The sequence below is a fragment of the Tupaia chinensis genome, unplaced genomic scaffold, assembly GCF_000334495.1.
Source record: "Tupaia chinensis unplaced genomic scaffold, TupChi_1.0 Scaffold000225_1, whole genome shotgun sequence".
Lineage (NCBI taxonomy): Eukaryota > Metazoa > Chordata > Mammalia > Scandentia > Tupaiidae > Tupaia > Tupaia belangeri.
In genome coordinates this window covers 315,990-328,331 of record NW_006159700.1, presented here as the reverse complement: position 1 = coordinate 328,331, position 12,342 = coordinate 315,990, and the positions used below count along the sequence as shown (strand labels likewise).

General features: G+C 36.2%; 1 protein-coding gene across 1 annotated transcript in view; it reads right to left on the bottom strand.

Moving 5' to 3' along the window:
• TMEFF2 (transmembrane protein with EGF like and two follistatin like domains 2) overlaps positions 1–12,342 on the bottom strand; it is a 301,414-nt gene that overhangs the window by 136,118 nt on the left and 152,954 nt on the right. The window contains 1 exon segment of the mRNA XM_027771550.1: positions 6,129–6,225. Coding sequence (XP_027627351.1) covers positions 6,129–6,225 — 97 coding nt within the window.

Here is a 12,342-nt window from a genome sequence, read left to right as displayed (position 1 = left end):
CAGGAGGGATTAGCAAAATGTAGGCAATATCACAGTGGCAAGGTGTAGTCTACAAGATTTATGTAAAAAGCAGGTAAAAGAGAAATAAGCAATAAAAACAGTTAAGTTTGTGATAGTCACAGATTCTGTACTTAGGGCTTTGGTCATTTCATTCTGCTACCATGCAGTATTGCATTATTTTTGAATTAATATAGAAATTATAAGAAGTATACTGCATAGCTTAAATAAATACTATAAAAAGGTATAAATCACATCTTAAAGTTCAGAATTCATTATTACTATATTTAATAATAATCTCTACCTGATCTAGGCTTGTAGCTGTATAGGCTTGTAGTTGTTTAGTTCTAATGAAATTAAGTACCATTAATCATTGATAACACATTAGAGGCATGGATACTGAGGAAAATTCACAAGAACTTCTGGAACTCATATGAAAAGTCCAATTTCTTTTGAAGCAGACTAGAGCTACAGAACACTTGAGTTTAGACTATGGTTTATTTTCAAGTATCTTTTTTTGTTGTTGTTTTACTTTTCATAAAACATAATGCTCCTTTCTTATTGAAGAATGGACTAATTATTGGTTGTTATTGTTAATTAACTGTTGTGTATTTGAAGTGTCATTGTTATTCATTTATCTTCCTAAGTAATATTTAAAGTGTTTAGCTTCAGTTTGCAGATTTGTCAACTGACAGTTACTACAGATGACGTTTGTGTCACAGATACGGCATTTGTTGATGCAAGGCATTGTCTAATCCCCTGTATAAACCACTGTATGGACCATTAGAATACAGGTTCTATCTAGCTATAATAGAAATCTTTTATTTTTTTGCTTTTTGCCATAGGGCATGTACACCTGCTAAAGAGAAACAGAAAGATCGTGAGAAGGAAAGTGCGAAATCACCCCTCAGGGGTGGTGGCCGTGCCACAATCTCTTCTCCATTCTCCTCCTGGGATCTTGGGCATGCATGCACACATGCCTGGCTTCATTTTCAAGCAACCAGGTCTGGGACTCAAAGCTCTGGTCAGCCATATGAGAGTCCAGCACTTTTTACCATCATGCCATCTGCTGGCTCCTAATTGAATTTCTAAATTTTAATTTATTTCTAATTTAGAAAAATACAAGCTATTTTCTTCTTGATTTAGGGTAAATGGAGAAATATATTTTAAAAATAAAATTAATCACAGACTTTTACTTTTGGTCATACCTTTTCTAAAAACTATCAGCATTTTCTAATTGAAATCATGAGAGTAGAAAGATGTGTGTTTCCACAAGTCAGGAGGGAATATATATTTCTCTTCCTCTGTGAAAAATCTTCTGACCAAATGGTAGCATTGAGAGATAGAGGGGTGTCAGTCCCCACCCATCAACACCAATAAAAATCACTACGGCAGTTTTTAGAGGTGTTAGTTTCTGTCTTCATGGTGGTGATAAAAGGCAATTGGAATAATTTAATATCCCAACTACAGGAGTCTTTAAACTGAACAGCTTTTCTTAAAAAGCCATATATACATTCAATAAAAACCTCAACTCTTCTAGACCAGACCTGTTTCTTTTTCTGATTTTTTTCTCATTGTCTCCATGAATAAACTCATGTTAGAAGATGTCTTAATTTTGGTTACCACATTTACAATTTGAAACCACAGAGCAAAGGCAATCAATAAAAGGGGAGCACCTAGAGGAAGACTAGATGAACTCTTAGTGCACTAAAATTTTGTGACTAATCTGTATTCTGTTTTTAAATATACCCTATAAAATCTAACTTATCCTCTTTTTCTTAGAAAACAATAAACTTTTCACCTGCTACACATTCTTTTTGTTCAGTTGTTGACCAGTATTAGTTCTAAAAGAAACCATTTTCTGTATTTGCCTCAGAGGTAGGTGTCTTAATTTTCCCTATCAAACCCACAACCCAAACGTACTGAAGTCAGCAGGACCTAACGTCTAATTTACTTATATGTATGGTAAAATCTAGTGTCAAGGATCATCTACGGCCATTGCCCTGCTTCAAATATTCATGAGTCTCTACAGTCCAAAATGCATTAAAGGTGGGATGGATGCCAACACACACCGTCTTCCTACTGACAAGGAGCCTTCTCAGATCAAAGGAGCAAGATGTTAAAGACTTCAAACTAAACTCTCTTTGTAAGAGATGCTCACAAAAGGAATGCCAAATCCCACACCCTGTCTCAGTGATGGAACATCAATGAAATAAAGAAAAAATAGATGCTCATTCATTTCCTCTTCTGAATTCATTTTATTGCAACTACTCTCCTCTCTTCTTTCCTACCATTGCAGCTGAACACAGGGCTGTTATGCACTAAAACTGGGAATCATTATTAATGCTTTCAGAAGCAAAATGAATGACTACAGAGAAATTAATAGCATTAAAGCCAATATGATTTGGCTAATGGAGCCCGAGTGCCAAGCAGAGAATACTATAAAAGCAAAGTTAATACAGAAATAAAAGCTATAAAGCATACATGTAAAGAAAATACACAAACTAATTTAAGTTGTCCTTTCATGTCATTTGTCATCCATTGCATCTGCTCTTACACCTGTGCTCCCTTCCTTGATCTGTTCTGACACCCTGGAAATATTAGGCACACAGCCAGTTTCATACCCAGCCATTCCTATGAGCAGACCCAGCTATCAACTTGTCTTTAATTTTTTTTTTATTCTATTAAATCAAGTACCAACCCCAGGGCTCTGAACTACTTCTGACTGACAGAACCAACAGAAAGTTTCAGGCTAATTACTTCTAAGGAATAGTTCCCAGTGCAAAGAATTACTACTGACCTACTTTGGACTTACTGAGATAATTTATCAGGTAAGATAATTAAGGGAATATAAATCTGTTTCTAAAATGAACCAAGTATCAGAAATATTTGTTGAAATCATAAGTTGGTATTCCCAAGGCTATCAGATGGGGCTTTATTACTTTGCAATGAGTCAATTTTATTATGTTTAACTTATTTATGAGCTATTCTTTTCTTTTATAAATTATATTTGGCAGGATGTATTTGAGAGTCTCTTTGATACATAAATGTTCTAGTTTTGACTCTTTTCAGTATAGATATAAAGAGAAGCAGTCTTTGCCCTTACTTTTACCTTCCCTCAACTCTTTCCCCATCAATAGGCATACACATCCTCTTACACAGGTGTTCTAATTCCTTTTAAAGTTCATTTTAAATAAAGAATGCCTCTATTATGAGAGTGGGTGTATTGGGCTGTTGACCACTTATCCTATTGAATTTTCACTCTCTCTTATGGACGTATAGTCCTTTCCTATATTTAAGTAGATAGTTGTAACTGAAGGACTTTTTGTAACAATGGTCTTTCTGATTGATAAAATCTATTCTCCTCATTTTATGACCTTGGTCATCTTCTTAAGAAGAAAAAGACAAGAGAAAAATCTTGAAATGAAATCACAGAACATAAACCATAGATTATATGCCATCTGTGTGTTCAAAATAAAAGCATGAATATGACATGTCATTAATGTCATGGTTTGTCAATGTCATCCTCTTATTCTCCTATTATTATTTTTAGTCCTCTCATTCTACTCTCCTTGTCTCTTTCCTTTTTATTCTTTTCTTATTCAAGTCTAAACTGGCTTATCTCTTAACTCAAACACTCACAAAACAATAAAAACATGAGAAACTGTGTACTGTTTTTTTTTTTTTTTTAATTCGAACAAAGATTTATCTTCAGTTTGGAATTATAAGAGCATATTTGAGTATCTTAGCTTTGGTTGGAAAGTGCAAAATATTAATTTCTTAAGACAGGGTTAAAGAAAGACCAGAAATTAGTTTTTTCAACTTTGTTTCAATATTATAGGTGGTATTAATTCTCAGTACTCTTTATTTGTATCTTATTATTACTTCATAATGCAGGATTAAAGAAATCTGTATACATAAAATTATAGTTTAGTTGGTGTCAAAGGAAGAAATAAACTAAAACACTGAGCTGTGATTTTTGTTTCCACAGAGCATATGAAGTATTTTATGTTTGAGAGAGGACCTGGCCATGGTTTCATCCAAAATCAATACTGTATCAAAGCTGCCCTGATTTAGGACACATTCTGTTGACTAGCACTAAAGTCAGATCACTCCCTTATTGCTTCCTATCTGACTTTATAGCCTCTTTCATTCCATGCCTATTTAATTTCATTTATTGCTTTATTTTTGTGTCCTTCAGCTGTTCCCAATCTGTCCTTCATGTCCAGAACTATACACAATATGTTAATATACAAAGGTATTTATGTAAACGAAAATCAATACACTTATCATTTCAGCACCATTTTTTATTGCTTACATTGGACATTTAAAACCCATTTTATTTAAACACTAACAACTTCTCATTCTTGCCTGGGAAGTGTAATGATCTTCTTGGCTCTTTGCCCCTGCAGCCCTCTAATCTTCACAGCTATGGTCACTTAGCCCCCATCTGGAGGTTCAGACTTATCCCACATTTTGGAACTAATCTTGTCCCTAGGATGGGGGCATACAAGATATCCTAGCCAAAAGCTAACTGATTCAGCATCCAGTCAGCTTTGCTGCTGGTTTCATTCTGACCTTGTCATTTATTTCCCAGATCTATGCTCGGCTTCTTCCAGCCCCTTGTACCCAAGGCTTGGCTTTCTACATCGGTTGCAGTAAGTGCATATATCTTCCCAGTCTTTTTTGTTTCAGTACCTGATTATTTTTCCTGATTGACATCCAATTTCTCCATGACTGAGCTTCTGCCTGGTCCTTCCCCATGCTTCTTCAGAACTGAACCTTTTCTGAACTCTGGTGCCATAGTCGGGCACCATGGTCCACTGCTGAGCTTTCTGATGCCACTAGCCTTGTCTATGGCTCCTCGTACTGCTTCACTCCCATGGATCAGGTCTTTTCCAAGAAAACCAAGAGTAATACTGCTTGCTTGGACGTTTTCCCACTCCGTGCTGCAGGCATCTCCCTAGTCAGAGCTCTAACACTGCAAGCCTTGAGAATCACTGCACAGATACTCCCTGCAATCTGGCCATCTCATTAGTCCAAACAGGGAAAAATACTTTTTTAATTGCATCTTTTGTGCACTGTGATGATAACATCCTTCAGTTCCTTTCATCTCATCTTCCTCTTGGCTTTCCTACTTAAACACTTCAAAAGGACTATGAGTATGATCAGGTCAGAACTAATATCCATGGATGCCCTCAAGGCTAAATTTTGTTACCCTTTCAAAATAATGAATATTATTTATTATTTATTCAACATCTCCTTACAGGAGAAGAAGAGTATTATCTGGGGGAAGGGAAAATGATGCTGCTAAGAAAAGCTCAGAGATTACTCATTACTCACCCCAAGTCATCTATAGTCATGCACATACATACCCTAAATTGCACCTCTGTAGTTGCCTAGATCCTCCATTTCAAAAATCAGATTAGCAACTTCTGTGGTCCAAATGTTGACATTATCTCAAAATTCATATGTTGATCCTAATCTCTGAAAGAAGGTGAGGCCTTTAGGAAGGGGAGCCTTTAGTATGTGGGAGCAGAATCTGCATGAATAAGATTAGTGTCCTTTTAAAGATGTCCAGGGGAGCTCCTTTGCTCCCTCCACAATGTGAGCTTATAGTATGAAGGATGCTGTCTATGAGAAAGTGAGCCCTCATGAGACACTAAATATGTCTAAATCTTGATCTCAGACTTCCCAGGTTCCAAACTAGTGAGATATAAATTTCTGCTGCTTATCAGTTACCCAGTTTATGGTGTTTTGTTATAGCAATTGGAACACACTAAGACAGCAACCATCCCTTGATTCGTGATGATAATTGCTGAGAGAAATTCTAATAAGTATGGCTTTTCCCCTCTATATCTTAACATTGGTAGTTTTTTGGGGGGTAGGGGACTGTGATATGCTAGCATACCCTAATAAGTAATACCCTAAGCAACTGCCTGACTGGCCTACCTCTTAATAAAGCTCTAGAAATTCCTTGCTGTATGTATAGCACTCATTTCTCCCCCTTGGGAACCATGTAAGAACACAAAAACGTTCAAAACATCTTTTTTTAGAGAGCAGTTGATGGAGGAAAAATAAATTAAATGCTACTATTATTTTGGTTTAAAAACATAAAAATAGCATGTTACCAGACATCCTCAGCATCTTCATCACATTCTGCACCAAACTGGCAAATATCACAGGTTGATGTCTCCTTTTGACTGGTTTCTCCAGAGCCTTCATGAACTGTAGGATAGAAAAACAAATAAACAAAAGGAATGTAGGTGAGTGTGCATAATACAACTCTATGACAATTCTACAGAAAAGCACTACTTTAATAATGGAATTATTTTCTATTGGAGCTTGATAAAGAATTCATCCTGGGACCAGCAGTCAGCATAATGGCTATGTCGCTGAACTCCCATGTAGTTGACCGTGGTTCAAGTCCTGGATCCGGTGACTTAAACTCATGCCGGGCGCGTGTGCGTACATGCCCAAAATCCCGAGAGGAGAATGGAGGAGAAGGGATTGAGGCGTGGCCATCCCCCCTGGGTAGTGAGTTCTTGTTTTCTGTCTCTCTGTCTCTCTCTGGCTTTCTGGTGAGTGCACATACACTATAGCAACAACAACAAAAAAAAAAGATTTCGTCCTCTTTACCCAGTTTAAGGACAAAACTCAACAATAATATGCCACCCACTGTTACTTAATAAACACTCTCCTTTTGCTCTTCTTTTTTTGAATATAATTTTTAAGAGAGAGATTTTTTTTTTTTTTTAGTTTTGCTACAGGTGCATGCGCTTGCCATCGAGACAGAGAGAAAGAGAGAGAGAGTGAGACAGAAAGTGAGAAATCACCCCCTGGGGGATGGCCATGCCACAATCCCTTTTCTTCCACTCTCCTCTTAGGATCTTAGGCACACACACACACACATGTGCCCAGTGTGAGTTTTAAGCCACCAGGTCCAGGACTCAAATTGCAGTCAACTGTGTGGGAGCCTAGCAACATAACCATTATAGTATCTGCTGGTCCCTAAATACAGATTTTTGCTATGAGATGCATGTACTCTCTGGAGAGAGAGAGAGGAAAAGTGAGATATCACTCCCACAGGGGGATAACCATCCCATAATCCTTCCTCCTCTGTTCTCTTCTTGGGATTTTGAGACACACATACACACATTCCTGGTGTGTTTTTCAAGTCGCGGGGTCTGGGACTCAACCTGCACAACTAGCCATGTGGGATCCAGCACTTTAACCACCATTCCACTGCTGACCCAACACTTCTACTTTTTTAGAAGCAGAGCAGAACAACAAATATTAGAGTTTACTGGATTTATCAAAGTTGTTTGGCTTATAAAAAACCATATGAGCATGATTTAATTGAAAAGGATTTAGATTACCTCCCAAAGAAATGATCCCGTGTCTATAAAAAAACACTTAATTTTTTTATTCTTGAATCATCAATTTTTTTATTCAAAGAATTCTTATGTGTAAATTAAAAAAAATGTATATGGATGGTCCTAGCCGACTAGATATGTCTCTTGATTCCCTCTCAGGATCACTAGTGCTTACAAAGAAAATTTTGTTGATTATAATTTTTTAACAAACAAATAGTTTTTAGTTGGCTTTCACTGTAATTTCACAGAACAAATCATACAGATTTCCCCTGAAATAATCACAAATATGTATTTTATTTTTAAAGTATATAAGTCACTGATGATGATTATCAATATTGATCTTTTCTTTCCTCCCTAAATTACAGACATGAAAATAGGCAATATGTAACCTAATCATAAATGGAACCTTTCAAAATCAGAACACAACAGTGTAAATCAAGAAACAAATTTCTAGTATCTTCAGTACAAGGAATAAACAACACTTCTGAGTTGATGGATTACTGTGCCCTCAATTAAATATACATATAGTTGAAAGCAAAAGGAGTTTTATTAGAAAGTGAAAAATTACAACAACCTAACTACTGCATAGGTAATCTGATTTCATGGGCAGATTGTAGGACTAAAAACAGATGTTTAAAACAAAAAGACCTGTAAAAAAGTGCACTTCTGCAAAAGATCATGCATTTTCAATAGAAGAACATAAGCAATTAAGTACAGCATTGGTTCCTGTCCCAATAAAAGATTCTCAACAAAATGATTTATGAGCATGCACTTGAACTTATCAAGTCCAATCTTACTTATCTTGTTTTTATATGATTTTTAAAATTTTTTTTTGAGAGAGATTTTTGCTATTGGGCACATGTGCTCTCCAGACAGACAAAGAGAGACAGAAAGCAAGAAATCATAGCCTGGGGATGGCTATGCCACAATCCCTTCTCCTCCATTCTCCAGGTCTCGGACATGCATGTACATGCACCCTGCGTGAGTTTTAACCTGCTAAGTCTGGGACTGGACTACATAGGAGTCCAGTGACATAACCATTATGCCATCTGCTGGTCCCTTAATATGATATTTTCTTATTATTTATTCTGTGCTTATAACGAGAGTTTTTAATATTTGCAAAAGCAAAGATATTTATTCCTTAATTTTTCTTTTAATTTGCTGGTCTGCAAATGAATGGTTTGATTTACAATAAAAAGGACAAAAAGACATCTCAACAATTCTCTGTTTTATAACTCTTCCAGGAAAGGTAGAGAGATTTATTCTTTTTTTTTCTAAAACAACAAATTTTTTTCCCCTGGACTTGATAATCTGCACTTATATTTTTTAAAAAATAGGAATTAAACTTGCCAACTTTAATTGCAAAAGTATTGATGGTATAGTTTTCAATTTGGACTTATTTTTTCCAGGTGTTCCTCCTAAGAAAGAAGAAATTTTAAACTGTGATAAAATAGACAGTACCTATCTTATTATGCCCTCTGTTACTTTAAGATAGGCAAGACCATTAGAATGGACCATGGGGATAAGAGGGAAGCTAGGGCCTCCCCTCAGGGGAGACTGAACAGCTGAGATTCTCTTTATTACTTTCTTATTATTAATGCAACACAGAAACTGCTAATGGGAGAGAGCCTTTTAGTCTTAGCGAGATTAGCAACTTCCAGGCTAAAACTTCCCATCATTCAGGAAACATACTAACGCAAAGGGAAGGTCCTTAATGAGCAGTGATAGCCACTTAGGGGCAGCCCCATTTTCTTTAACAGTCAAGATCCTTGGTTAGGGATCTACTGGAAGTAATCCAGGGATGAACCTTGCTAGCTCAGCAGAACTAATAATAATAATGTTTCTACTCAAAGTTATATTACATTTCAATAAAAAGGCCGTTATTGTTCACATGGAGCTGTCAGGAAATTCTCCCATAAGGAGAAGTAAATGTGAAATAGTAGCAATACCCTTATAAACAAATATTCTGAAAATAAAATGCCTTTAAACAAAGTAACTCGCAATGAAAAATGAAATAAAATCTTTACATATACCTGAAGCACAAGCTTGCTTCTTTGTAATAAACAAATAACTAAATCACACCACTTTCACTTAACCTCGTAATGGTTCGTACGTAGGATCTGTCACAGAAGGACTGATAGATTTTGTCTGTTCATTTTTTTAAAATATAAATGTTCTGGGCTATCATTGAAGATACCAAACTAGGCTTAGTATGTGGCTTGGATATGCCTATTCTAAAAATCAGACCATCCCTGAAAAAGAATTTCTGTCTTAAACAACACCAAGAAGACTCATCAGTCCCTAGTCCCTTTCTCATGTATTGTCTAGCACAGGCATTCTGACACTTTAAGGTGCACAACGAACACTTGGGAGTATCGTTCAAAAGCAGATTCTGATTTAACCGGGTAGCATGGCCTCAGGTTCTCCATTTCTTACAACCCTCCAGATGCTGTGATGGTCCACAGACCAAATATGAGTAGAAATGATAGCACTGTGTTTTTCAAACTGCAATTCACAGCGCATCCGCAGTAGTAAAATGACAGTCTCAAAACCAACATTCTGTAAGCACAAAACAGACTATATTAGACTAGAAAATATCAGAGTGCACCTTATTTAGCAAGTACAGGTATTACTTTATAACATTGCCATAGTTGGACATATGTTCATACATATGGGCTGCAATACAAATCGCAATTCGTACTAAAGGTCACAGTTACAATAGCATGAAAAGCACTGCCTTAGCTCATGTCCCATTCTCGGTAAGTGTATGTTGGATTGGATTGTTTCTGCTTTCTCTTCTTTGCATTTTATGGGAGGAACCAGTGCTTAATTATTTGCATTTACACATCGATAACACAGGAATAAAACTCATTTATCCTAAAGCATTACCTTAACCGTGCATTTACATTTTAAATTCTTTATTTTGAGTTGTAAAGTAAAAGAATATTTCTTCACTATTATTTTACAAAAACAGGTTTTGGCAAATGATTGAGGGCAATTTGAGGGGTGGGAGGTAGAGCCACTGAAAGTACATTGTACCTTGCATGACTAATATATGGTCCTATAGTTAAAATGGATTTAACCCATCTAGGGAGATTCAGGATTAAGAATAAGAGATGATCGAATTACTTCCTGTTCAGCTGCCCTGAAGGTTCCATTGGAAGTTGTTAAAGTTCCCTTGTCACCACTTTGCTCTGCCCTAACACAGTCTCTTACACAGGTCCTATATGGTACCTTATGTGCTGAACCCAGGTCCCTACCTAACTTACTACCATGCCCACTGTGCTTCCTATGATACTCTTAACCTGAGTTATACTACTTCTGAAAACACCATGAAATGTAATGTTCAAACATATGGTTATTCAATGTCACTCATTTTATTAAAAATTGAGTTAAGATTGACATTCAGTGAAATAGTTAAGCTTGTGCTCACCAGAGACAGAGAGAAACAATGAGAGGGAAAGTGAAAATTCACCTTCCAGGGGGGATGGCCATGCCACAGTCCCTTCTCCATTCTCTTCTCAGAATTTTTGACCTGCACACACACATACACTTGGTATGGTTTTCAAACCATCAGGTCCTGGACTCAAACTGTTGTTAGTCATGTGGAAGTCAAGCACTTCAACAACCATGACACCAGCTGGCCCCAGATACTTAATCTGAAGGGTACCTTTCAATCAATTTTAAGGAATGTTTATCAAGACACAGGGAACAGCTCTGTCATCTCTTGTTCCCTTGTCCCTTTCCTAGCCATTTCCCTACTGCTGCCCAGTCTATGTACAGGAACATCAGTGATGTCAGCTCTGCCACCACAGTTAGTTTTAAGTATCTTAGAACAGCACATCACTGGATTCAAATGAAAGGAATTTCTGTGTCTACCTTTTTTCACTCAGGATAATTGTTTTTGAGATTAATTCAGGTAGTTGTGTATATCAGCAGTTTATATCTTTGTATTGCTTAGTACCCCATTGAGTCATATGCTATAATTTATCCGTTCTGTTAAAAGACATCTGAGATGTTTGTATTGCTTGGAAATTGAAATTGGGAATTTTTTAAAAAAATGTATTCATTTATTTCTTTCATGAAAAAGAGAGAAAGTCATGCACTTTGACAGAGTCTCCACTCCAGTACTCCCCACCCCCCCACCCCGCCCCCAGTCTTGGCTGACTCAGAACACAGGCATATGTGCATGTGCTTAGCAAGCTCAAGGAAATTCTGGGATGCAAACCAAGGACTTTTTCCACATGAATCCTTTTAAATAAAGCTGTTACAGGGGCCAGCAGGTGGTGTGGAGGTTAAAGTGCTGGATTACCAGATGGTCAACCATGGTTCAAATCTCAAACCAGGTGGCTTAAAAATATCACAATAAATAAATAAATAAATAAATAAATAAATAAATAAATGGTGTTTTGGTTTTTGTTTTAAACTGCTATAGGAACTGACAGGTGGTGTGGTGGTTGGGATGCTGGACTCCCATATCATTGACTGCTATATTTTGTGTCGCAGACCTACTGGCTTGCTTTCTCACTCTGTTTCTCTATGGTCAAATTAAGTAATAATAATAATAAGAAGAAGACAAATAAAATAAAATAAATAATTATTTTCTAAAAAATTGCTATAAATATTATTATAAAAGACTTTTTATGCACATGTCTTTATGTCTCCAATAATAATAAGAAGAAGACAAATAAAATAAAATAAATAATTATTTTCTAAAAAACTGCTATAAATATTATTATAAAAGACTTTTTATGCACATGTCTTTATGTCTCCTGAATAGTTATCTAGAAATAGGATTAACTGAGTCTTAAGATTCAGATTAACTGAGTCTTAGAATTCATTCAATTTTTACTCTCCAGTTGAAAGAATTTTAATACACTTTGTACACAAATGTTTTGTCAGATATATGTATCATGATGTTTTTTCTCAGTTTGTTAAAGTGTGTGTGTGTGTGTGTGTGTGTGTGTGT